Source organism: Caloenas nicobarica, chromosome 4, assembly GCF_036013445.1.
Source record: "Caloenas nicobarica isolate bCalNic1 chromosome 4, bCalNic1.hap1, whole genome shotgun sequence".
Taxonomy (NCBI): domain Eukaryota; kingdom Metazoa; phylum Chordata; class Aves; order Columbiformes; family Columbidae; genus Caloenas; species Caloenas nicobarica.
Genome location: NC_088248.1, coordinates 24,393,786 through 24,421,485, shown reverse-complemented (window position 1 = coordinate 24,421,485; position 27,700 = coordinate 24,393,786). Strand labels below are relative to the sequence as shown.

The 27,700-nt window shown below is 44.7% G+C and overlaps 1 protein-coding gene across 1 annotated transcript; it reads left to right on the top strand.

Moving 5' to 3' along the window:
- The first annotated feature begins 1,537 nt into the window (after positions 1-1,537).
- LOC135987981 (glycerol-3-phosphate acyltransferase 3) lies at positions 1,538-27,380 on the top strand. The gene is made up of 12 exons (XM_065633427.1): positions 1,538-1,746; positions 11,916-11,988; positions 19,264-19,534; positions 20,050-20,124; positions 20,626-20,715; positions 21,610-21,703; positions 22,110-22,225; positions 23,807-23,862; positions 24,344-24,429; positions 24,980-25,108; positions 25,570-25,649; positions 26,238-27,380. Exons 1-12 carry the CDS (start codon positions 1,603-1,605, stop codon positions 26,362-26,364), a joined length of 1,341 nt encoding a protein of 446 aa, XP_065489499.1. The 5' UTR covers positions 1,538-1,602; the 3' UTR covers positions 26,365-27,380.
- The last annotated feature ends 320 nt before the right edge of the window (positions 27,381-27,700 follow it).

Here is a 27,700-nt window from a genome sequence, read left to right as displayed (position 1 = left end):
CCTCTCCCCGGCTTCTAGCTGAAGTGCAGAACTCATCCCTCTTTTAAAATTTTGCCTGCTTCACTGGTCACAGATCCAGGAGATGCCCCTGGTTTGCCTTTTCTCCTTCACATCACCAGCTACTGTGATAGGGCTTCACAGAATCACAGAATGGTTGGGGTTGGAAGGGACCTCTGCAGATCACCCAGTCCAACCCACCTGCTAAAGCAGGGTCACCAGAGCAGATGGCACAGGAATGTGTCCAGGCAGGTTTAGAATGTCTCCAGAGGAGACTCCACAGCCTCTCTGGGCAGCCTGTTCCAGGGCTCTGGCACCCTCAAAGGAAAGAACTTTCTCCTCATGTTTAGATGTAACCTCCTGTGTTTCAGTCTGTGCTTGTTGCCTCTCAGGTTTTTTTTGTAGAAAAATCTTTGTATGCTCGTAAATTCCTAAATATTCTGAATTACAGAAGCCTCTTCAGCTCTGCTCCCCGCCACTCCCAAAACCACTAACAACAACCAAAAACCCACAAAAGGAAAACCCCAAGGGGTGGGATTACTATTTGGCAGCATGTTCAACTTTGGGACTGGGGTGACTTTTCCTGTAGCTCACTATTAGTAAGTTGTCCTGTAAGAAGTAAGAAATTACTAGCATTTTGTTGCAATCAAGCTTTTTCTCCTCTCCGTCTGTCTTATATACTTAACACACATGCATCAATACCCCAAACCACGTGAAATTTACAGGTGACTACACTTTTGCAGGTACCTTTGAGGCACCTTACTGGACACAATCTTCTATAGTGGCTACAAATGGACAAGGAAAATGGGTGACATGGGAGAACTCCGAGAAGTGGATAATAAAGGAAGGCATCCTAACAATGCTGTTTTATTAGAGTATCTTTAATTCGTCCTCTACTCACCTCCCCTGCTCCAGAGGGGCAGCCCTCAGGTCGCACAGCAATGCCACAGCGGTCCCCAACAAACCCCGAGACATTAAATCCAGATGTTTAAGGAATCACCTCACTTGTTGCAGCTGTATCAGCCTCATCCTGTTGTTGGGCACCACTGAAAGGAGTCTGGTCCCATCCTCTTGACACCCACCCTTGCGATATAAATTTGCGAGTACAATGTCTCTGCTATGGCTCTCCTGCACATGCACCTGCCGAGTGCCACAGCTGCGGCAGCCAGCATGAACCCCGCTCCCGCCCAGCTCCCTAGGAGCCGTTTTTCCCACAGAAGGAGTTTTTAGCGTGGATGTGGCCCGGTTTCAGCCGCTTTCCTCCTCCCCGAACATCACCCCCCACGGCGAAGCCCCATGCCCCTTCGCCCTGTGCTTCCAGAAGGACGTGCCCGTTAACGAAGCACCCGTGCTTCCTCTTCACAAGCAGACGCTCCCTATGGAAACATCTACCTAAATAAAACACCTTATGCCCCCGTCGACCTCACGCGGCGGCGGGAAGGTGCTGTCCCCCCCCGCCCCTTCGCTGTCCCTGTCCGGCCCCGGGCAGGCGGGGCGGGGCGGGCCGGGGGCGGGCCGGGGGCGGCGGCGGCGGGGCTTTAGGGCGGCGGGTGGCGGTGCCCGCCCTGCCGGCAGCACGGACCGCGTCGCCGGGTGCTGCCCGACATGGAGGAGCTGGGCTCGGTGGTGGCGCGGGTGGGCGCGGTGTGGCTGGCGCTGGTGTTCGCCCTCATCGTGCTGCCCTCGGCGCTGGGCATCTCGCTGGGCATCTCCGAGGCCTACATGTGGGTCCTGGTGAAGACGCTGGAGGTAGGCGGGGGCCGCCGTCCCCTCAGCCCGGCCGCCGTCCCTCACTCGGGGTGAGGGGCGCCCCGCGGGGCCCGTCCCGCCGCTCCGGGGGACTCCAAAATGGCGACCCCCGCTGAGGTGTCGCCTGGGGCCGCTGTGAGGCGGGGCGCCGGGTCTCTCTCCCTTTTCCCCGGCCCGGGCTCACCCTCTCCGGCAGCGCCCCTCGGCCCAGTGGCGCCGGCGCATTTGTGCCTCGTCCTGAGGGGACGTGGTGAGCCCCGCAGGCCGGGTTCGGGTTCCTCCGGCCGGGGGAAGCGTAATTGCTCCGGCGCGGGCGGGAGGGCCCCGCGGGCGGGCGTGAGGGGATGGGGCGGCCTTTCCCTCCCCGAGACCCTGCCCAGGGAGCCCAGGGAAGCGTCTGTGTCCCCCGACCGGCCTTGGGGAGCGAGGGCTGTGGAGGAGGCGGAGTGCGTTATGTCCTGTGTGGCGTCGTGCGCGTTCACTTGTAGTTTTGGAATTCAAGCCCCGAGGCAGAAACCCAAGTCCGTGTGAATTCGCTGGTTGTGCAGACTCTGGCGTGTGCTCCTGGAACCCGTAGCAGCGTGAGATAAACCTTGTTACCTGAGGCTGTACCGTGCCCTAGGCGCGGTTGTCTCTGCCTGGTGTCGGCCGTTCCCCACCTGGGAGAAGCGGTGCTGGTCATGCTCCCAGAGGGTGTCGGTGCCTGGCAGCGTGCCCTGGTGTGGGCTCCTGTCCGAGTCGACCGTGTCCATCACCTCACTCGCCATCTTCCTCCAAATTCTCCGGGAAAGCAAGCTTCTTGCAAAGGAAGAGCTTTCTGGACAGCGTGTAGTTCATCTGAGTGTGAAGGTGGTCTTCTGAAGCTTGTGGTGCTGTTGAGGAAGAGTGTTTCAAAATGATTGGTGAAAATGGTGTGACTTCAATTTTTTTTTTTTTTTTTTTTTTTTTAGGCAGAATGGGAACCAACACTAACAAAACAGTTGTAAGGGATGAAAGGTAAAATGACATAAGGCCACAGCCTGTGGCAATGTAGTCACATCGGTATGTGACTATGGAAAGTAGGTTTTGTCTAATTTAATCTTGTTCTATGAGGTTTTCAGTCAAACCTTGCTTATGTACTTCAGTGCCTTTGAGATTCTTGGTGCTTGGCTAAAACAAACAAAACCAAACCACCAGCCACACAATAAAAGTAGTGTCTGTTAAATGCATCTTAAGTTAATACGTTTTAAGGTTTTTAGTGAGAATGAACCTACTTGAAGTACTTTCTGTGGCCTGAATAGTGCACAGATAGCTGTTAAGGGTAAAAAGCACAGTTGTTACTGGAAAAAAAATTTCAGATAGTAGAAGCTGAGGAGGGGAACGTCACACTGGCCTGAGGGTGCAAACCAGATGGCCTAGTAAGATAGTCTGGTTTGAATGACTTGCCTTCACCTGTGATTAACCACAATTTACATTCTTTATTCTTAGATCATTAACCATGATTTTTGTACTGTCATCAAATGTTGCAACAACAGATGACTCAGAATGTCTTCGGCAGAAGTATGGAGACACAGCTGATGACGTGGATAACGGTGACTTGTTGGGCTAAGAGTAAGAGCTCTTCTGATGTGTAAGGGAGGAAATAATGACTTATCTTGACAGTTGCCATTACTTTTGCATGAAATACCTTCTGGAATTACATGGCCAATTCTGCTCTCTCTTTCTTTACATATATATGTAGTTTTATATATATAAAAATATAATATATTAATATAAAATTTTATTGTGTGTACATATATATTTAAAAAGCGAATGACAAATTGGGAAGTGTTCTGAGAAGACTCTGGTAAGTTTGGCTTGCTGCAGGAGAGAGTAAAGCTCAATCCACTTAAGTAATCCACTTAGGCAAAGCAAGGCAAAGTTGAGACATGAATTCTTTATGCCCTCAGAATACCTGCATGGGGAGAATCCCTGAAAGAAAGTGTTCCATTGTGAAATGTTTCCTGTTCTTTGGCTCATGAGTCTGTCTTGGTCAGCAGCCTGAGACAGGCTTATGGTTTGCCAGCCAGTTCCAGGCGTCACCTGTAAAAGCCCTTGAAGATACGTGTTGTTGCATCTGAATTTTCCCTGCCAAAAATCACATCAACAGTGGAAAGTGTTAAATACACAGCTGCTGGACTTGTGCAGTTGCTCAGGTGTCTGAAACTTCCTGGGCTGTTGAACTGAGTCTGCAGGCTTTCTGCTGAGAAGCAGTAGTCTGTTTTTGTGATGATGCTGAGCTGCAAAATGCTGCAGTCTCTGGCTGAGTCCTTTTCCAGCACGGAGGTTGATTTCATAGCTTTCTTAAGCTGCTTCTTTGCTTCCAGCTGTGGATCTCCCAGGTGGGCTCCCTTCTCTCTTTGCAGGAGGATGGGCCTTTGGGCCTGTGGAGCGCTCAGAATGGCACTGCTGCTGCCACTTTCATTGCCTCTTCGATGGGCTAGATCGCAGGAACTGTCTGCAAAGTAGTGGCTGTTTGTACACCCCAGCTCTATACCAAGTTGCTCTCTGGCTTTGCTAGTTTATATCCCACATGTTGGCACAGTGGCAGGACATAGTGACTGTGCAGCTTGTTTCTTACACAGTATATGTTGTCAGGTAACAGCATGTGCTTTATTAGAGCTAATCTGTTGTGAGAGTCCAAGTCTGTCAACTTTGGCACCATAGTCCAAGGACCAAGTAGGTGGAGAGTCTGCAGTTTGCTGTGGTATGTCTGCTTGTCCACTGTCAAGTCAGATGAAACAAGGCATATAAAAATGAATCTCTGCCACTCGCTTGTCTAGGCTGTGGTTGGAGCGAGTTGAAGATGGCACTCTGGACTCGTGCTTGAATTTTTTCATGCCAATAAAAATAAATCTGTTCCCCCTTGTTTCACGTGGGCAGAAGCTTGTGCCCAGTGGTGCAGGCATGGTCCAAGAAAAGGGAAGGCAAAAGCTCCTTTTAAGGACAAAGTGTGCTTGTGCTTTGATTCTCTGACATTATTGACAAGGGAGATCAGTCTGTGTACAATAGCTTTTTCTTTCTGCTGGGCTTCCTTGGCAAGGCACATACTTCTAAGCAAAATGCAGCATGTACAGCCAGCACTGTTGAGGATGTGCTGCTAGCCAGCACTGTTGAGGATATGCTGCTGTCCAGCTGTGTTGTGGGTTACATTTAACCCCAAAGTACTGCCCTGGGGATAACCAGCTTTATATGGACTGCATATGTATAATTTTCATATGTGATAAGGGGAAAAAGAGCAGAAAAAATGACTAACTATGCTAATACCAAAGGAATGCAGTACAGCACTCGTTATTAGAAAACCTACTTCCTCCATCATATAGGTATTCCTTATGGTACACTAACTTCAGAAATGCCTTGACAAACTAAGCAAAGTTTTAGGAAACTACTCACTTTCTTCTGCCTGTGGCTTCGCATTCAGTGTCAGTGGAAGGATCTCTGGCACCCTGTTAGCATGTGTTTAAGTGTTGGATTACTGCTATGAAAACATCTCTGGCAGCTGTTTGTTCCTACAAGGAGCTAGTCTGAGTTAGTCACCTATAATGGTGACGCTTGTGACATCGCCACAGAAATCTTTCCTATTGCTGAAATGCTGAGGATTCCCTCTCGCAATCATGACAGCGTGCTGCATTTCTCCGTGTTTAAAACATCATCAGATACTTTCCAATTTTAAATTTAGTGTCTTCACATCTTGGTCTCATTTTTCTTCCATCTTATTCCATTACCTCTTTTATAAGCTCTGCTATGAGTTGGGGTTGATGAGGTACCTACAGGCATGGCATTTGCCATCTCTTGCCAAGCAGTGGAGAAATCCAGTCTTTTTGGAAGTGATTTATCTTGCATTAAGGCCCACAGAGCAGCCACTGGCGCAGGGCAATCTGTTTCTCTGTTTCCATCAGTTTGTAGAAAACCTGGAGCACTAGCTTTGACTGGTGTGCCTATATACTTGGTAGTAGGGATGGTGATGTGCTCTCTGAGTGATGATCTCTGCTTGACGAGTTGCAGGTCACCTTTTTAAGAACTACTTCCAATACTGCGACTTTTTTTTTTTTTTTTTTTTTCCCCAGTCTGCGGTCTTCTTTGGGGTGTGCCTAACTATGAGACAATAGGGCTGACTGTCAGCAACACTTGTACAGGCTGCTCTGCTTGATCTTTCTAAAATGAAAATATTTCTTGTTTTTTTAGACTGTTGTGTGTGTTACTTGTGAAATATTAAGTGAGCTAGCCTGAGGGAAGTGAAATTGTTAGGTCAGACTTGTCTTAAGAAACACCCTGACTAAAAACTAACACTAGCTTACTGTGTATTGTTAGGGGTAGTGATTTGTTGATGTTCCTGTTCCCCCCCCACCCTGCTCTCTCCAGGCTCTTCAATTGTGGGGCTTTTTGTTAGCAGTGAAAGCGTTTCTTTGGTGTTTGTTTTTCCAGTCATGCTGTAATGCAAAACAGATGCTTGAAGTTGTAGGTGTTTTATGTGCCCTGTAACTGATCCAGGTTTTATAGCAGCCTCTTATAAAAGAAACAGTTTCTAATATCTTATTATGCTGTCCTGCAGGGACTGTGCTTTTACTAGACAAGGGCGTAACTTTATTTGGTATCTAGAAGGTGAAGCCATAGGTACTTGCATTGGAGATAACCCTGTCAGTGTGAGTGGACCTAAAGTTGAGAATAATATACCTGAGAGGGCCAAAAGGATCTTTTGGTGCCTGTGGTCAAGCTGTAGGTTGTGGCTGTGCAGGGTAAGTGAGATGTGCTGCTATCTCCTGTCCTGAGTATGCTAGGCTGCAGCTTCTTCCCATGAACCACTGTCAGGTTTGTGTGTGGTGCTGGCTATAAGGGCAGGAAAGGGAAAAGGAGAATGTGTAAGCTGTAAATACGTCAGTCATTGTGGGTTTCTGAGTGTTTCCTCAACTCGCTGGCCTCTGAAGCAAGCTTTGCTGACTAATGTTGTTGCACAGTGTTAATGAAGGCCTGTGTATCTCTGTAACTGGTGTCCTTCAAGGGCTGCTGGGCAGAGGAGAAACAGCTCTGAAGGGACAGGGTAACTCTGAAGGCTGCCAGCTCAGATCTTGACAAGAAGCATGTCTTGGAGATGTGCCTGATGTGAATGATGTACCCTTGTTTACAGGGCTTGAACTGGCTTTTGGAATAGTATTTTGGCAAATCTGCTACATAATCTTAAAGTAAGTCCCTGTGTTGTATTAACCTAGAGCCCAGTCCTGTGAAGGCCATTATGTATGTTTTCCACAGATTAATTCGTCAAGGCTCCTTTCATGTAAGTAAGGTTAGCAGAGGTGGAGGTTACTGTCTGCTGGATGTGCATCACTAATTCATGCAGTATCTTACTGGTCAACGACCCTGTTGGTAAACAAATGCTGTCTAAAAAAAAAAAAAAACAACCCCCAAAAACCCCCCAAAAAACAAAACACCAAAACAAACAAACAAAACAGAACCAAAACCAACCAACCAAAACAACCAAAAAACCAGCACCTGTATTCAGAGCTTGCCTTAAAGTAACACTTCACAAAGTTGATGTAAAAGAAGGTACTTGGCATTTCTGTTGCTGATGCCCTCTGTGCTTTCCTGTAGAGCTGGACTCCTTGTTCTTTGGATACCTCTCCACCTGGAAGGACTTGCTATACAACTCGTGTGCAGGAAAATTTGGAAAGCTGCTTGGAGGATGTCCCATTAGAATGAGGAAAAGATGGCATGGGAGACCACAAAGGACCTTTTGCCCTCACTAGGAAATGGTTGTTCGTCGTGGTGCTGGTTTCCTCTCTTCCTCACACAAAACAACCCAATAATTGGCATTCAGATTTTGCTGCGTTAAATGATGTAGCATTGTGTGTGGGGTGCTTTGAAATCTTTCTGTTGTTGAGATTTGGAGGGCCTTCAAGGAGGAGCACTCACCTAAACTAGCATATAAACTTTTGCTCTGAATGTGACCTGTCAATGCCCTTAAATAGGAGAGCACCAGTGATCTAACACCATATGACTGCAGATTTCAGTCATCATCATAATTGTCTCCTCTTCTGAAGCATTGTCAAGCATTGCTACTAAGCCAGAGCTGATGTTTAAAGGTGATAATGGGGTGAAAGACAAAGCTCTATCTGTTAGGGAAACAGAGTAAGTCCTGGAAGTGTTCACAATAACTTGACATGTGATTGATCCTAACAAAGTATCTCTAGATGTGCTTTATGAAACATGTCAAGCTTGGTTTTGGAGATAGTTGCTTACCTGGAGATGAGATGTTTTTTGACATCTTTTGTAAATAATATGTGGTTTTTGCCTCCAAGGTCTAACTGGGTCTTTCTCAAGTACTGCATAAGTCCTATATAAGTGGGAATTGCTCAGCAGTATGTAAGTGAAATGGATCCTTTGGCCATTTTGTATAGGCTATTGATTTGCTGTGTGTTTGTTTTTCAGGTGCTGATAAGTTAGAAGCCTTTCTTATGAGGATGAGGAGGGAAGGTCGGATATGTTATCTTTGCCTAGTGAGGTGTTCTATCTCAAGACTGTGCTGTGTGTGATTAAAAAAATCCAAGCTACTTTGTCCTGAGCAATTTGAATACCGAAATTTTGAAATCGGGACCTTTGGTGGTGTTTCTGTAATTTCCGTGATCATGCTGCTTTCTGACTTGACATATTAGTTCTATAGGTAGCCCCAGCTGCAGAAATATTTTTGGTCTGGTCAGGAACTTGGAGTTTCATACTCGTTCCCCAAAACTGCTTCAAGAATCCCTGCTAAAGACTTAGGCCTACACCAAGGTACTCAAGGCTGCCTACTCAGCACAAGCTTGCAAGCTGGGAGAAGCCACTTAACTATTTGTTAATGTTTGTGATAAGCAAAAAGCAGTCTGGCAGGTCTTTTGGATTTATCTCCCTAGCAGAACAGAGGCCACGGTTTATGATACTGTTTCAGGATGCTTTTTGATTTTTTTTTTTTTTTTAACACACATACTCTCAGTGGGATGAATCAGCTTACATTGTGATAGCTCTTTGCAGCATAAAGCTATGATTCAATGTAGAAACCAGGTGAAATAGTGATGAATGGTGCAAATCCCTAGCTAGCAGGAAGGAAGGAAAATTACTCACATTGCTGTGTGTGGTGTCTCTTTTGTTTTCCAAGCTGGATATAAACAAGCTTTTCACCTGATCAAAGTTCAAATTTTGGCTTTGATAGTGCCTTTAGTGCAGGTGCCTGAGAATAAGTGGATGGATAAGTAAGAAAGAAGTGAACTTAAGTCTTACTGCTTGATTGCTAGAATATGCGTAGTTTTTTGGAAATATGATGGATTGACAGAAGAAGAAAGCTGATACAGAGGACTTAAAATGGTTATGCAGTAGCACATGGTAGATGCAGGCACTTATGAATGCCCAAAGTCTCCTCCTTGGTGTCTCCTCTTTGCTGCTTTTATGATGCATGCTTAAAACCCCTGGCACCAAAAGTAGAACTGCCTCAACTGTGGACTTGTGGAGCACAAGTCAGCTGTCCCCTGGAATGCTCTGTACAATCTTTGTACAAGATGAGGCGTTGCTGTCAAGCTTGTGGCAGTGCTCCCATCTCCTGGGTAGAGGACAAAGGACACTGTCCCCTCCAGTCATTACACCTGCCCTGCCACCCCCTAGGTAGGGTGCTGCAGCTTTCTGAAGCTAGATGAACCTGAGGACCAGAAGTCAGACTAGTTTGGAAGCAGGAATAAGCATCTAAGCAGTAGAAACTTAATTGGGTAACATGACCCTGTAATTTCTATCAGCTTTGGGAAAAGCCCACTGCCTCCTTTGCGTAGTAAAGTGTCAAAAGATACTGTGGTACAGTAGGATGTTGCAAGCTTTGCAGCATTACAAAGGCATGTCTCAATAGCCTGTGTCCTCATGGTATTGCTGACTTGTGCTGAGGCTCAAATTTCCTGACACTCTTCAGCATGAGCTTACTCGTAACTGCAAAATTTCTGTAGCAAAAGCAATGTGAAGTGTGTTGCACGCTCTTTCTGAGCACCAAACAGAAACTGTTCTGCCAGGTTTTGCAAAGCAAAAGGTGGCAGCACCAGGTTTTGATTACCTGGTTGAGAGGATTTGGAAGATGAAAACTTTCTTAGGTAGTGTATATGGCTTGAGACCCTTAGCCGAGTATGTTCTTGCTCTTCTGTGTAATAAGTGACTTACCTGTTTGGAGAGATTTTTATTTGTTGAATACAGTGGTTCGAGTCTGGTCAGAGAATGATTGTGTCAGTGTATTTGCTGGTCTGCCTATACCACCAAATCCATTTAGCAGAAGAAATGCAGAAATGGAAGTATTGTGAATAGTTTCTTCCTTGAACAATGTTTCTCTTTAGTATTTCCCAGAACTTTTAAGGCCATAGCACTGCTGATGACAATGTGTAGCTGGATAGTACAGAGTTACTCTTATAAGTAATGGTTCCTGGAACAGCTATTGCCTCAGCAGCAGCAGAACTGAGAAAAGATGTGAACATACTGGTAGGATACGTTGTGATTCAGCAAGATCTGATCTAGTAAGCAGTCCTGGCCACTCCTGGGAAGTGCTGTGGTGGAGATAATGGGGTGAGTCAGGATACTGACGCTTCAAAGGGAACTGCATCCCCAAATACCTCACAACTCTGTTGAAGAGGTGGAAGCTGCATGGTTTAACATTGACTTGGGTCCTTTTTGTGCGGACCAGTGAGACCCATCTGTATGCTGTGTATGCCTTTGATACTGCTGGGGGACTGGAGAGTAAGTTCTTAAGGCTTGAACAGGATAATATCCTGATCTTTTGATATGAGCTTAATTCTGCCAGGTCACCTGTCTGTTGTGGAGCTCCCTATTGTAGCAGTATTCCTAGAAACAGGATTAAGTCTTGGGGGGGGGGTGGAATTAATGTGCATAACGGAGGGCCACAAAACCTGTCCTCTTTGGCTGAGCCTTCCATCCCTTGGCAAAACTGCCATGTGGGGAAGGAAAGGATCCAGGGTGGAATGGCTGCCCTGTTGTCAAGGGCAGACTTGGGGGTGGCAAAGGTGTTGTCATCATTAACCCAGGAAAAATGAAGTCTGACGTAGGAGGTAGAAGGGATATTTAAAAGTACTGTCTGGAACTGAGTCAGCTGAAGGTCAAGGAAGCCTTTTGGCCTGGGGACAGGTTAAACTGGCTCCAATCCCATCAGGGCTGGTAATGAGAGGAAGTCTCTTGACGCCCGTGTGGTTCTGCCACTGGGATTTGCGGGGAGCAGAGCTACCAGGAAGCTTTGACACTGGTTGGGGAGCAGAGGTGACTTGATCACCTATTTCAATCTCATTCTTCCAGCCCACCCACTAGAAAATAGCAGGGTGACACCAGCGAGCTGGCAGCCCTGCCCAAGGGCAGGGAAAAGGGCTCTATGCAGCTGCGCAGTAGAGCTGGTGATTTGGCCTGTTTCTCTGCTACTCAGAGCCCTAAAATGCCAAGAAATGAGCACTTGCGGAGTCAAGGGAAGTTTCAGTTTTGTCCAGCTTGGAAAAATCTTGTGTGTAATCATCTTTTGATGAAAACTGAACTTTAATGAAGCTTTCCGTGGCTTCAGATGCTGTTTTGGTTTTTAGCAGAGTTAGCTGTGTGCAAACCTCAGTTTCACTTAATCCAGTTATGACTTTTTTTTTTTGCTTCAGTGTGGTGAAACAAATTGGAAAAAACACAAGCTGAGTTGTGATGTGTCTGTCAGCTCTGTGAACATGTGCTGTGTGCTCAGTGGCCGTTGTCCAGCGCAGCTCTGGGAGCTTCCCATGTGGCCATGGCTTGGTGGCTGGTGTGCGAGTAGCAAGACTGACAGTGGCCTATTGGGCTCTTTGTGGCTGTGTGTCTGAACCAAAACATCTGAGAAGCTCTGAGTTGCCTTTCTGAAGACTGGCAAGCAAAGTTGGGAAGTACTGACTGGCACTGTGAGGGTGTGTTTTGTGTGTTTTTTTTTTTTTAAATTAAATACACTCAGGCAGTGTTTCTTCAGAGGAGTGATATATGGGTTTGTGGACACATCTGAGGAAGAAGGGAGATAATTACCCAGTGGAGATATTATTTGAAAATCACAACCTGTCTTTGATTAACTGTTGCTTTTTTAGGTGACTTTTTTTTCTGAAGTGAATACTACATTGTGAAATTAATGTTTTCTTTCTTTTCAACAGTGGGCCACGATACGGATAGAAAAAGGTGTTAAAAAGCCACAGCCACAGATGCTAAAGAGTCCTGCTGCTAACGGTGAGAGCGTGGGGTAAAGTCAAATGAATGACTGATGTGCTGAAGTAGGTGAACTGAGTCCTTTTCAAATGTAGAAGTTAGATGTGTGCGTGAGAGAACTGGAGAGGAGGTGGGGTAGTTACAAGCTTACTGTTACATCTAATTGTTTTGCAATACCACTGGCACAAGAACTGTTCCTGCAGAATGAAATGGTTCTTCTACTGGCTTGTGCTGAATGGTTGAAAAATTGAAGGGATGTGGAAATGAAGGGTATGAAATAACATTAAGTTGGGCAAAACACAGCAGAGCTTAAGATGCAGAGTGTTTTAAGTTGAGGGAAACATTTAAGTTACAATGTGAGCTTGTCGGTGTGGTTGTGTTTTTTTGTTTTGTGTTGTGGGGTTTTTTTGTTTTGGTTTTGGTTTGGTTTTTTTGTCTTGAAGCCTGTCTTTAGGTCACTGCTTGCAGGCTGTGGGCCATCTATCTCAGTCCGAACAGAATCAGAGTACACTTAATAATCTCTGTAAGGATCTGAATATTTAGTGGACAACACTTTCCTTTCCCAAGCTCAGTGATTTTTTTTTTTTTTTTTTTCCCACACCCCCCCCGCCCCCCCCACTGTAGGACTGCTGGATGGAAGTGTGTGGTGTTATACGTGTTCCCTTTTTTCAGTCTGCTGCTATTCACCTTTTGCCTGATGGAGTGACCTCAGTGTTTACCAGGCAAACTTCTTATGAAGCAACTATTCAGCTGTCTTTCTATTTCTTCCTTTAGCCTAATTTTGAAATTAGTTCCTTTACTATATCTTAACCCAAACTGTGTGTGTGTGTCATGATAGGCTGTACTAGGTCAGAGTTGTCTGCGAGATTTAGTATCTGTAAGTGCACTGAAAGCAGCCTGAGTTTGCCTAGGAAACAGGAGAAGGCTGAATCACAAGTAGTTTGGGTCAGAAGGGACCATGAGAGCAGAGCAGAGGGTCAGGGAAAGAACCACCCATGTGCAGGACCTTGCACTCGGCCTTGTTGAACTTCATGAAGTTTGCACAGGCCCACCCCTCAAGCCTGCCATGGTCACTCTGGATGGCATTGCTTTCCTCCAGCATGTTGACTGCACCACACAGTTTGGTGTCCTCAGCAAACTTGCTGAGGGCGATCTCAGTCCCGCTGTCCATGTAGCTGACAAAGATGTTAAACAGTGCCAGTCCCAATACTGATGCCTGAGGAAAGCCACTCATCACTGCTGTCCACTTGGGATGTCAAGCCATTGACCACAAGTCTTTTCAGTGCAACCATCCAGCCAATTCCTGATCCGCCAAGTGGTGCATCCATTGAATCAATGTCTCTCCAATTTAGCAACATGTATGTCATGTGGGACAGCGTCAAATGCTTTGCACAAGTCCAGGTAGATGCTGTCAGTTGCTTTTCACTTGTCCACCAACACTGTAACCACATCATAGAAGGCCACCCAATTTGTCAGGTACGATTTGCCCTTAGTGAAGCCATGTTGGCTATCAGCAGTCATGCTGTTATTTTCCATGTGCCTTAGCATAGGTTCCAGGACGATCTGCTCCATGATCTTGCCAGGTACAGAGGTGACATTGACTGGCCTTACTTCCCCAGGTCTTCCTTTTTTTTTTCCCCCTTCTAAAAAAGGAGTTATGTTTCCCCTTTTCCAGTCAGTGGGAACTTCACTGGACTGCCACCATTTCTCAGATATGGTGTATAGTGGCTTAGCAACTTCATCCACCAGCAGCTCCCCCAGGATCCACAGATGCATCTCATTAGGTCCCATGGACTTGTGCACCTTCAGAGTCCTTAGAGGGTCTTGAATCTGATCATCTCCTACAGTGGATTTGTTTGTTTGTTTGTTTTCCCCCCCACCTCTGGTTCCTGACTGCCTTGGTATTGCTATTGATTTGCTTGGTTTTGACATTTAACAGCAGTGTCAAGTCAATCATTACCTGATCCCACAAATAATCTCATGTGAACATGATACAGTATTGGGGGCTGAACTGCTTGTGTGTTTCATCTCCAAAAGGAGTATCATTGCCAATACTGTAAACACTGGTATTGTACTATCTGCAGGCCAGGCATGAAACAAGCTCCAATGGTAGCAGATCCAGCTGTCACTTAATACCTGTAATAATAAACTGGAGGTATTCAACAGCAGCTCTTAAAACAGGTTAAAAATTGTCTTATTTAATTTGTGACTTTGAAGTGGCTGAGGAAAAAAAATAGGTCCTGTATCACTTGCTAGTGTCCAGAAAGTTGTGTGGTTGGTGTTTTGTTTTGGATTTTTTATTTGTTTGGTTTGGGGGGTGGTTGGTTGGTTTGTTTGGTTTTGGTTGGGTGGGTTTTGTTGTTGTTGGTTTTTTTGTTTTGTTTTTCAAGGATGAGGGGAAGGCCAAGTGAGTGATCCTTCCAAATAATGCTGGTACCCTGCTATCTGTTTTACAGGTTGTCAGTGATGCAGTGAGATATCCTTTTACTTCCTGTAAGGGTGATGATGTCCTGTCATGTTGTGGGTCAGTGAGAGGGCAGGAGATCCAAGTGTGCTGCTCTATCTACACAATAGGAGCTTTTGTCTTCTTAGACATGTGATCGTTCCAGCATCTAGTTTTTATTCTTTAGAGAAGAAAGGTAAAAGGAGAGGACCTGGGTTGTAGATTATGTGTTGAGCTGTTTTATTTATGGAATAAAACTACAAGTAGCTGTTCCCCCTGTATGTGTGACTGAGGGGTGTATAATGCTAAAATGTGGTGTAGTTCATAACTTGGAGTAATTTGGGTGCACTCCAGTGACTGGAGCATTAGTGATAGTAAAAATGGCCTGGGGTAATTCATAAGGATGATTGTTTATAGGCTATGTTCAAGCCATCTTATAGGTGGGGATACGCAATCACAATGGTGGCCTGAAGCACACATTTTAATGTCCTTTTATTTTATCCTATATTTGAAATTAAAACCTTTCCCAAGTGTATGTGTCTCTTACTGCAGTAAGCTGGAGTCTAGCTATTCCTTACTTGAGAAGGTATGGGGAGCAGGAGAGATGTGGAGCCTGCCATGCTGAGTTGTGCTCTGTATATTGCTTTTTAAGTATAAGACTAACTAACTTGTCATTAGGAGTCTGGATTCCTGGATGTGAATGAAAGTACTTGAGGACCAGGGCAGGTGTTGGTCTAACTGTGCAGTATATAAATTGGCATTCCCTGAGGTGACAGAACACAAGCAGGCAGAGAGGCCCAATTGTGTTAAACAATATTTGTTGAGGGAGGAGAAACTTCTGATGATAATGAATTATGGGGTAGCTGATTAAAACAGGGTAAAGGTAAGAGTGTGTGTGTGTGTGTGTGTGGGTTAAGTGCTATCTGACTCAAGGGGAATATGTAGCACATCTTCCATCTTTCCTGACCATCCAGTCCTTGCTAGGAGGGTGGTCAGGATAGAAGGGAGCATTGCAGATGCACATGCAAGGGCAAGTTTTCTTGTTCCCAGGCAGAGCAAAAACAATCCTCCCCAAGAACCTTAAAATCCATTGTCCCTCGACATGAAAGCCAAGTGAGAGCATGACTGAGGAGACACCACCTTTCTCTGCAATACCAAATCCAGTGTATTTCACATCTGATGACAGAAGTGGCAGTCAGTGCCCCTGCTTTGGTGGTGTGAGAAGGAATAGTCCCAAGAAATATGTTGGCTGATGTAGTTGCTGCATGGGGAATTACTTGGTGCTGTCACTTCAAGGTCCCTCTGTGTTGGAGGGCAGTGTGTTTATGTGCTGGGCCCAGTTGTGGCTCCTGGCTGAGCAGATTCTTGATGGGTGGTTGTCTATCTCATTGCGGCTGAATAACCAGCTCTCAGCTGTTGGAGAGTCTGTTGGTTATGTCAAAAGGCAGTCCACTTCAAGTTGATGGGTTTAAAAACACTAAAGTGCTCTTGAGTCAGAGTTTTGAAAGTGACATCCATTACAAGAAAGGCTTATGCAAATAATGTGACTAAGTAGATAGTGTCAAGTTTGAGCCTGGTATAATTAGCTGCCTGGAGTATGGGAGCTCAAAGGCTTGGAGCTTGTGCTGTGACACTGAGTGAAGTGATGGCTATGGGTTTTTTGGTTGAGCGATGTTCACTGCATGATGCTGCCTTTCAGCTGTCTTTGGCAAACTCAGCTCTGCCCATGGCCAAGGGATTAAAGGCCATTAAATATTACCTCTGATTAAAAGAAGGCAAAGTACGTCACCTGCACAGCATGTGTTTAATTCTGTCCATAATACCTTCAGGCATGACTGAGATCTTGGCTTGGAGTGCCTTGTCCCAAGGCTGCTTGTGCATGAGGGTGTCGTGTGACAATGACAGCGCAGTGAGACATGTTACAGCCGTGCTATCTTGGCTGTGCCAACAGCGTGTTAAACGTGAACCCTGGGCTGGATTCAGCCAAGAACAAGGAGGCAGAGGAAGCACCTGCTTGGCTGATGCTGAGCTGGGGGCCAGGAAAGGAGAAAGCATTCCCAGTTCTCCTGGGAACTGGAGAGAATAGTGGTACTAGCGTGGTGGGTGATGGACAGTCCTTTTGGCCAGTTTCTTGGCTGCAACTTGTCTCGCACCCCAGCTGCAGCACAGGGCAGGCAGGCTGGTCTGGCGTGTCTGCAGTCCTGCATGTTTCACAGCTCAGAGGTTTAAGGAATTGACTGAGAGAAGAATTGAACCACAAACTAGAGCTCTGGTTTGGGTTTAAAATATGACATAAGCATAGTCCATCCAGCTAAATGTTTGTGATGCGTGTTTGTATAATTTAGGTCCCGAAGGGCACATGGGTGTCTGAGTGTGCCGTATTAACGGTTTATATTTATAAGCTAGTGATAGGACAATGCACTGTGAGATGGTCTGCTGGTGGAATTGTAGGTTGTGGCTGCCAAGTTGAGATCTGAAGGTGCCAGTAGGTTTTGTTGCAATGTGACATTTGTCTTGCATGTTGTTCTTCAGTGTTTACCTTAGTGAATTGTGGGACTCTGTCTTGGAGCTTCTTGTGTGATCCGATGTCTATGCTACAGTGCAACAGAAATGTTTTCCATATCACTTGTAGTTTAAATGTTGCATGTGATTTGCACAGCAAATATATTCACGGAGTTTTTCCTGCTGGCAAGGCCTCCTTGGGATGCAGATTTCCACACTGGGTGGTGTGTATTTCTGGGAAAGTGCCTAGTAGCTTGAAACAGTTGGGTGCTTCCTCCTTTCCCATTTTTTAATCTCAACATTGAAACATAGATTATGCAATTTATCAGAGGATGTCTGATGGAGTGGCAACCTGAACTTGGACCTCTGTAATCCTAGTTGCGTGTCTCAGGGGACAGTTGTTCTGGTCAAATGTTATTCTAGATTTCTGCAGTCATCATTTTCTGGAGCCAGATTAGCTTGCCAGAAAGGAGCTACTTGATCTTTAGATTTATCTTACACAATTTGTCCTGCCTTTGAAAACACAAGTGAGAAATTTGTGCTTATCAGACTGTAAGCATAAAAAAACAAAAAAGGAGGGGAGAGGGAATACTTTGTTTGTACTGCAAAAACTCTTCGGGTTTCTTTTCTATTGCCAGGCATTATGTGGGCAGATTTCAGCTGAAACACAACTGTTAGTGCCAAATAAATTACATCAAGGCACCTTTAGGCACAACTTGCTTTGACTTTGTTTTTTTAGAGGGTCTTTATTTGTTTAATTTACACTAAAATAAAAAATAGTATGGTCTTGTCTGTGCTTATAGGAAAGGCTTGTGCTGTGAAGGAAGGCAGGTGAGTTTGTTTCAAAGCTGGTCTGTGTGCAGATGTCGGGTAGCTGTTGCAGTCTAGGGCTTTGGCAGGTAACAGCAGAGCATGTCTCAGCCAGATGTGGCTGTGGGAAGCCAGAATGCCTGACAAGAGATGGACCTAGGGAACAGGGAGAATCATAGAATGTCCTGAGTTGGAAGGGACCCACAAGGATCAGGTCCAACTCCTGTCACTGTATATGACAACCCCACAGTTCACACCATGTGTCTGAGGGTGTTGTTCAGTCTCTTCTTGAACACTGTCAGGCTTGAGGCTCTGATACCTCCCTGGGGAGCCTGTTCCAGTGCTCCACCACCCTCTGGGTGAAGAACCTTTTCCTAATGTCCAACCTTAACCTCCCCTGGCACATCTTCCTGCCTTTCCCTTGGGTTCTGTCATTGGTCACCAAAGAGAAGAGTTCAGCACCTGCTCTTCCTCCTCCCCTTGTGAGGAAGCTGTAGACTGTGATGAGGTCTCTTCCTAGTCTCCTCTTCTCCAGGCTGAACAAACCAAGTGACTTTAGCTGCTCCTCATGTGGCTTCCTCTCCAAACCCTTCACCAACTTCGTAGCCCTCTTCTGGACACTCTCCAGTAGTCTAATATCTCTTTTTTATCCTGTGGCGCCCAGAACTGCACTCAGTGCTCCAGGTGAGGCTGTACCAGTGCAGAGCAGAGCGGGACAATCACCTCCCTCGCCCGGCTGGCAATGCTGTGCTTGATGCACCCAGGACATGTTTGGCCCTCTTGGCTGCCAGGGCACACTGTTGGCTCATGTTCAACTTGCCATCAACCAGAACCCCCAGTTCCTTCTCCATGGAGCTGCTTTGCAGCATCTCACCCCCCTAGTCTGTATGTACAGCCAGGGTTGCTGTGTCCCAGGTGCAAAATCTGGCATTTGCTCTTGTTGAACTTCATGTGGTTGGTGACTGCCCAGTTCTCCAATTTGTCCAGATCCTTCTGCAGGGCCCCTTGAGAGTGCCAACAGCGCCTCCTAATTTTGTGTCATCGGCAAACTTACTAAGTATTCCCTCAAGCCCTAAGTCATTTATGAAGACATTAAGGAGTGCTGGACCCAAGATGGATTCCTGTGGAACCTTGCTAGGAGGCATCCATGGAGGAAACTGAATGCCCTTAAATATACAGAGCAGAATGAGAAGGGAATGGAGAGGACAAGTTCTTGCTTGATTTTTCCGGGGAAATATAAGATGGTCTTGCATAAAGTTTCTGAGTTGAGGACTTATCAAATGGTGAGAAAGGGTTTGCCTTCTTCATTCATGTCCAGTAGGAAACAGACCTTGATGTATTTGCAGCTCAAAGTGTTCACGTGAGGAAGGGGGGAGCTAGAACTGGGTAGAGCTGTGTTCAACTGCCTGTCCGATCTCTTTATCATAGGAGGAGCTCTGACAGTATGTTTCCTGGAGCCATGGAGAGCAGCAAATGATTTGGAAGATGACTATTGCTATATAGAATTATTTCCTCATGTGGTTTACCCTTTCTTTCCCAAGGTATCATCGAAAGAGATGAAACACCTATGGAGAAAGAAATTGAGCATCTGCATCGAGTAGAATTTGAATTCTCTGACATATTCTACTTCTGCAGAAAAGGGTTTGAGGCCATTGTGGAAGATGAAGTCACCCAAAGGTTTTCCTCTGAAGAACTGGTCTCCTGGAATCTCCTCACAAGGACTAATGTCAACTTCCACTACATCAGCCTGCGGCTGACTGTTGTGTGGGTCATTGGGGTGATAGTGCGGTACTGCCTCCTCCTGCCCCTGCGGTAAGCTTTGGGGTGCTGATGGATTTTAACAGTCTGGGAACATGTGAATGTGCATTTTTCTTGGGAAGCATCAGCTCAGCTTCTTAAACCCAAATGCAGCATTAGCAGATACAGAAGATGAGCTGGCTTAAACTCTCCTTTGAATGGTTAAGAAACCGTTCAGAACATTTTTATCTTGCTATTTACTGTGGGGAGTAGATTAGAGCTACAGTTATCTTTTCTGTGGATGCTTTCCTTAAGTCACGTGCATTCGCAAAGTAAGTGTAAGTTGGGCAAACTCTCAAACTCTGAGTTGAACTCTGACACTATATGCATTGGGGTACCTGAATCTGCTGCCTTTGCTAGACCATGATTTTGAGCAATGTGTCAGGGAATTATTAAGTCAAAGAGGACTGGGTATGTTACATATCTGAGGAATAGTTAAATTCCTACAATACATTTCCATTTTAAATGGGAAACTGGTATTAAAATGAGAAAACCTACTTATTTTGATTTAATGTCTGTTTTGCCTGTAGCTTTACCCTCGCTGCCATTGGGATTACCTCAATGATTGTGGGGACAACAGTAGTAGGACAGCTGCCAAACAGCAGGTGGGTACTGTGTGTAGTGTGCGAAGGATGAACTTGCCAAGTTTCCACAGTGCAAACAGCTCAAAGTTAAGACTGGACAGATTTTACAAGTGATAGACTACTGATAGTCCACTCCACAAACTTGTGGCCTTGCTTTTGGTAGCATTTTGAACTCAGGCTGACAGTGGCTTCTTGCCAGGCTTACCACTGAGCTTGATGTTTTCTAATGGGCTCCTCTTGCTGTCATGAGAGACTCAAAGGGAGCATTGTAGGGAAGATAATGGTGCTGGAAGAAAAAGTACCTAGTGAGGAGATGACAGTTTTGTCTAGGTAAGTGAGACTAAAGGTAGGACATGTCTTGACTGAGCTGCTGTAGTGAGTGAGTGGGAGAGCTGGGAATATTCCTCTGTGCTCTAGAACACCAAAAAAATATTTCAGCCCTGAGTTGTGTTGAGTAGGCTGGAGAATATTGTGTGTCTAGCTGCTTTCCAGGATGTTCCAGATGCCTGTGATTTCTTTCAGTGTAAAAGACTATCTGAGTGAAGTGGTCCACCTCACGTGCTCCCGGATCCTTGTCAGAGCTCTGTCTGGTACTATCCATTACCATAACAAGTGAGTGAGCTGATGTTATGATAGTGTCGTGGTTTGATTGTGGGGTGACGACAAAACCGTGGCAGGTGTATTGTTAACCTCCTCTCCCCCCCACTTCCCCCTTCAGCCCCTCCCTCTCCCCCCATCCCACTAAGGACAGGCGATTGGGAGGGAAAGAAGGACAGAGAGAAGAGAGTTGGAAAAATTAAAGATGTTTTACTAATGCTACCAATAAAATAGAGAAAATAATACAAAATATACAAAACCAATCTTGAAAGGCCCGGCAACTGCTCCGGCAGATGTAGGGCTGTCACCCAAAGTCCTGGACTGGACTATGCAGCCAACTGGAACTGGATTCAGTCTGTCACCAGGCCTCAGTTTGCAGGAACAACTCGCAAGGTCCTCTCCCAGTGTCAGCCATAAGGAAAAAGGGATGAGATCCTCATGATACTTCATATAAAAGTGGAGGATCACGTGAATGGGATGGAATACTTTAGTTAGTCAATTTTCAGTTCACCTCCTGCTTGCACATCTCGCGAGATGCATCATTATGAATGACCTTGCATTCCATTGCTATGTCTACCAAAACATGTATCTAACTTTCAGAAAAACTGCAGTTTGTAAGAAGGCTTTAGCTGACAGGGAAATTCACTAAAAGAGAAACCTGTTTTTTAACAAAACCAGGACAGATTGCAAGAGCGCGTGTATACTTACTTATGTGTGAGTATCCCATTTGAAATGGGGCAGCTCTTTCCTGACCTGCGGGTTAATGTCACACTAGATACTGACTCACCTGCCAGTTTTATGGGAACTGGTGTGTGTGTGTGTGTGTGTGTGTGTGTGTGTGTGTGTGTGTGTTTATAATGTGGTGCTTATTGCAGTAGTAGTCTAACAAAAATAATTTTGTAATTGCAGGGAAAACAAACCTCAGAAAGGAGGGATTTGTGTTGCCAACCACACATCACCGATAGATGTGATCATGTTGACAAATGACGGATGCTATGCCATGGTATGAGGAGATCCATGATGACCATAGCAGAGAGACAGAAAGGCCAGGAAAGGGAAAGACTTACAGGGTATTGGTTGTGGGGTCCTGTACTTAATTTTACAGCAGAGGTGTTAACTTGAACACTGGGGAAAAGTATAAATTGTGTTGAAGCTGAACTGCAAGTTAGGTGCTGGTGAAGTTGTCCTGGCAGTGTCAGTGCTAGGCTCTTCATCTGGTGAAATACTTGATACGCTTCCATGGATGTGTCTAGATCCTTTCAAGTGAATGCATTTTCATAGTTTTTGTGGGCACTGCCCAATCCTTGTTTGCAGTCTGCTGTATGTTTGTGGTCCTTTTTTTTGAGGGGGCAGAAGAGGAAGTTCTGCTTTTCAGGTGTCTCATATGCTGATGTGCCTTGGGCTTGCAGGTTGGCCAGGTTCACGGTGGACTGATGGGAGTTATTCAGAGCGCCACAGTCAAGGCCTGTCCTCACGTTTGGTTTGAACGCTCGGAAGTCAAAGACCGCCATCTAGTGACAAAAAGGTGAGGTGTGGGTTGGAGCCGGGGATAGCAGTGCTGGTAGTGTCACTCTGCTACCTACCAGTGCCGGACAGACTGCCTCTGGGTGTATAATCCCTGAAGAGTCATTGAACAATCAGAGACCCAGATGAGGAATTAAAGCTTTGGAAAATCAGAAGCCGGGGAAGCTGATGAGGTTGCGATGGGAAACAGGGAACTTGGAACCTTGGGATCCCGAGAGGGCAACAGACCAGCTTGTGAAAGCATCACCTTTTGGCATGGGCCATATCTAGTTGTCTTATTCCAAATGGTGACTGCTGCTTAAAAATGCTAATCACAGGGGTACGAGTTACCTGTAATTCCATGTAGGCTGGACTGATGCGGGGTATTGCAAATGAGTACATGTAGATAGGAGCAGAAGCAAGCAGTGTAGTAATGGCTCAACAGCGGTTCTTGGAGTGAGTTTGAGGGAGGTATGCAGCAAATCAGATCATTCAGAATGACCAAACCATAGTTGCTTGTGTGGGCTTTGGTACAGTAGACTGTGGTCAATATGTCTTGTTCCCAGGTCACCAAGGAAGGCTTAAAGTTTATACAGAGTGAAAAGGTTCAGACCAAAGGCTCTGGTAAGGTTTGGGTTGCAGCAGACTGTCACAAAACATCTCATTTGGGTAGCTATCAGCATAATAACTAATATCTGATCAATTCAGATACACATTTTGAAAGGATGTGAAGATACTTCAAATTCTGGGACTTTCTGTTGAAGAGAAATACTCATGGAAAAATAGCTTTCTGTGGCACAAACTGCCTTGTCTTCATTCTAAATTGGGAGCTTCTGGAAATAACAAGCTTTACCTGTTTGGATGAGGGGAAAGAATGTGTCTAGTTATAAGACTGAGCTGCTAACAAAGGCAGTTTTCTGCAGAATGTCACCAAAGGCATAACCATGAACACCGTATTACAGTGTCAGAAATTCTTCCTAATTTTGAAAGAACTTCTAGGTTAATTTTGACAGGTTAACTTCACCACCTCATTGGCCTCTGCACAGCAGGACAGCTTTGCCAAGTCATCCAAGTGTTATTCAAGTAGTGTGAGCTGTAGGCATTTAGGAGCCGTTCTTTTAAGAAATCTGCTGTTAAATAAGCAGAGCCTAGATGAACAACTGCACAAGAGGTGTGTTTTTTCTTCCAAGTTTAGTTGATGAGAGTTCAGTGGACTGTCTTAATGGCATACATTTGTTGGTTTCCCTGACAATCATTAATAAAATAGCAGGCAGGAAAGAAAACAGGATGTTGCCTCAGTGTAAATTGCCAGATGCTTAAGAGATGGTTTGCACAAAGCTTCAGCTTTGCCAGAAACAGAAAGGCAAGTACAAATTTGTGTCCAGTAGAATCATAGAATCATTCCAGTTGGAAGAGACTCTCAAGATAGAGTCCAACCATAACCTAACTCTAGTAAATGATTTTATTTCAAACAAATGTGTTGTAAGTAAAGATATTTTTATAAGTAAAATATTTTATAAGTAAATATATTTTGAGTGCATTTGCATGAGGAAAGAAGAGTGTAAAGGAGCTATTTTTTTAAGCTTTTCTTCTGCTTCCACAGACTCAGGGAACATGTGGCGGATAAGAATAAGCTCCCAATCTTAATTTTTCCAGAAGGTAAGAAGCTAAACTGCTCCTTATCTCCATTCAGTGTAGATGTCATCCCTGTTCTCTTTTCATGGCTTCTGGTGCTCGAATGTATTTTAACTTCTGGATTAGATTTTGTTAGCATTTTCCTGTTTTTCATCTTTAATATGAGATTCCATGAAGACAACACAGTACTTGGCCTGGCTGTTGGGTCTGCTGGCAGAATCTGTAGGCCAAAAAATGGGAAGAACCTTTATTTTGCCCTGTGAATATCAATTCACTGTTCTACAGATATAACCTCAGCCTTGTGCTTTTTATCTCACATGTGTCCTGGCTTTGTTCAGGGAGTCAGTCACAACACAAGTAACAAAAGCAACTGGGGAGAGATGCTTAACTTACCTGTAAAGGGCGTGCATTTGCTCCTCAGTGAGTGTAAGATTGGTGTGTTGGTGTTGCTACTGAAATGTGTTGGACTGTGTGAAGTAATGGCTTCAGTTTCTCTTCTGAACAGGCACCTGCATAAACAATACATCTGTGATGATGTTCAAGAAGGGGAGCTTTGAAATAGGAGGCACAATCTATCCTGTTGCAATCAAAGTGAGTGGAAATAGCTGGCTGCTGAATTTTCAAGTTTGAGGTCTGTTCTTTTCAAGGCAGTAGGAAGCTGTCTCACTAGAGCTGCTAATGAAAGCACAGGAGCTCTGGTAATGGGCCACCTGCTGTGGTTGACTTCTGGACTATCAATGGCTGAAATGAGAAAGTGAAGTCCTTAAGCCTGTGGGGCCTGGCTGGTAGGACCTGGTGGGGTCAGCTTCTTCCTCCAGCAAGCTGGAAGGGAGATCAGCTATAGTCCTTCCCAGTGCTGAAGGGAAGAGAAGCATGCAACTTGCAGCAGAGGTAGCTTTTTTGGCTATTTGGGCAAATGAGTGATGTCTGCTGCTGGTTCTGTCCTGTAATCACAAGCAGCACTTAGAAGCACAGGCTCAGTTTTGTAAAGCCTCATTCTAAGCAGGTGTGTTAACTGTGAGTTTTCTGACTGGCCTGTGACTGAAAGCATCCACCTCAGGTGTGAGGCAGGCTGTAATGGTCTATGGGGAAATGATTTTATTATCATTTTAGTATCTTTTGTTTTTGTGATCCCTTGCAGTATGATCCTCAGTTTGGAGATGCATTCTGGAACAGCAGCAAATATAACATTGTGAGCTATCTGCTGCGAATAATGACGAGCTGGGCCATCGTTTGCAATGTGTGGTACCTGCCACCAATGGTTAGAAAGGTAATCTAGCATCTGTTTGGCTAATCACTATTTAAGAACCTAACTGTGTCTGCAAGTGCAGACATGCAAATGGATTTCACACTTTTTTTTCTCCAAAACGCCAACCTCCCACTCTGTGTCTCCAAATTGGAGTTTTATATTGGACTTCTGTTAGCATTGGCTTTGCATGATTTGACTTAGCTTTTCCTGATGCAGCTTTATCAGCAGTAAATATGCTGCTGTTCACAATAGCATTGCTGTTAATGTTCTATCCCACTGGAGAAAAGTTTTCCCTGAATTTTAACACTTCAGGGGAAAAACAAAGTAAATTATCACATTGTAACCTCAGATTGTGTTGACCTGTTAAGGGATGGATCATTTGTCAGTGAGCTTATTTGAAGAGGCAGCAGATGAAAAATGTCATAGAAACATTTCAATTCACTTCTTTCTGCTTTATTATGTCAAATTTACAACCCTTGAAGGAAGGTGAAGATGCTGTTCAGTTTGCCAACAGAGTGAAATCAGCCATTGCTCGCCAAGGAGGACTGACTGAACTTCCCTGGTGAGTGATGCCATCCTTGTTCAACTTGACAGACTATCTGTTGTTAGACTTTGACTGACAGGTGCTTCCTCCCTTAGCTTTGTGACAGATAATGTTCAACATAACTTTATTCCACTTGGGAGAAAACAAGGGAGTAACTTCATGTGCCTGTATGTGAAAGTGAAAAGACCAAACTAACCAAACACAACCCTCTGAAACAAACAAAATGACAAAAAAAGCCCCAAACAAAAACAACAACCCACCCAACCAAAAAAAACCTGACAAACAAACAAAACCCAATGCATATAATATTTGGAGCATGTAGCTGTCATGCAGTGAGTTTCACCTTTTCACCGAAGTCTTGATGCTTTTGAAGAGAGCCCCATCACACTTGTTTCAAATGTTGAGACTCATGTGGAGATTAAGGAGCAGAAGTGAAGTTAAGGTAAATTTTGTTTTAATAAACATGCCTTAAACCTCGATGTAAAAGCCTTCTTAATAAGCTTTTAGGTTGAGACTCTAGAGTTGACCAAGATAGTTAATATAATACAGTTTGATAACAGTAATAGCAATTTTGATGGGTTACTTTTTTGTCTTGCTCTGTTTCAGGGATGGAGGTCTGAAAAGAGCAAAAGTCAAAGATACTTTCAAAGAAGAACAACAGAAAAACTACAGCAAGATGCTAGTGAGAAATGGATCAATAGGAAGTCTCTCTGCAGGAACAGAATCAGACTGAATGGTGGTTCTTGAAAAGTAATTTTGCACAACCAGCCTTAGCAGGAATTTTTTTAATTAAAACAACAAAACAAAAAGAAACACACAAACTCCAAACACCACAAAAACCAGAGCAACAAAATCCCATGTCATGTATGCATATTCTCTGTATGGCTGGTGCAGAGCCTGCCAAGGGCAGTGTCTCTGAATCTCTTCCTGCCTTTTCATTCTTCGCACTCCCCTGCCTCTCCTCATGATGATGCACTGCAGCTCCTGGTGTTCTTGAGCTGAATGTGTGGAGAGTTGAGGGACAAAAGGGTAGAAACACCATGGTTTTTGAGTCTGTAAGAATGAAGGGAAGAACACTGAACATGCTGCCAGGACACTGGTTGTGATGATACCTCTTGTTCATGGTACTTGTAAGCTTTAAACATAAGTTTTGTCTTTTCCTGTTGCTCACAGACATTTAGTTGTAGATGACTTAAATAACATGTTTTAGGATGTCGTCAGAACTGTAAGGCTGACTCTTGTGGTTAGCTTGCACCTGGATGTGCAAGTGGGGAAGGGAAGCAAGGGCTGCAGACCCTAAAGGATAGGAAAGGAGCTGCCCTGCCAAAATTGCAGTTCAAAGACCACAAGGAATTTGGTGGCCTTATAACATGGTATTGCCTTTATTGAGAACTGCTGCCTGAGGGAAGGGGCAAGTCCTCAATCTCTTTCCACTGCTACTGTTGAAATTGCTTTCTTGATCAGGAGCTGTAAAGGTAAGATACAGTAAGCAGCTGGAGAATGTAGGCTATGACAGATGAATTTTTACATGGTAGGTGTTCAAGACTACCCTTCTGCATAAGTTGCTGCTAACAGCTTAATGATCTCAAGAGATCCACTCCAGAAATAACATTTTGTGTTGATCTGGCCTAGCAATAGCTATCACAAGTATAATATAAACATAGGATCCGTAAGTCACCTATGATGCAAGATGTGGCATGTTCAAATCTGCAATATATTGCTGTCTTAAAGAGAAATAAATTTTATATTTCTAATGGGTCTTGTGTGGCATTTATACTCTTCTGTAAATGTGAGTAAAAAGGTTATACTTTCTGAAAACTTAAAATTAGGGTCATGGATACTTCAGTCACTGTGACATAACCTGACTCTTCTCCTTTTTTTATTTTTTGCCCTCAGACTCTAAGTTAGTGTTTCTCCTGTCTAGAGTAGGAGTGATTCATTGTGGAGACTGAACTTGAAATTAGAACATGAAGTCGCATCAGGGAGATTCAACTAATGAATCTATAATTAACTGGAAAACAACTCTGAGCTTCTAGGTTTGTAACAAACCATGAGTTCATTTGTAAATA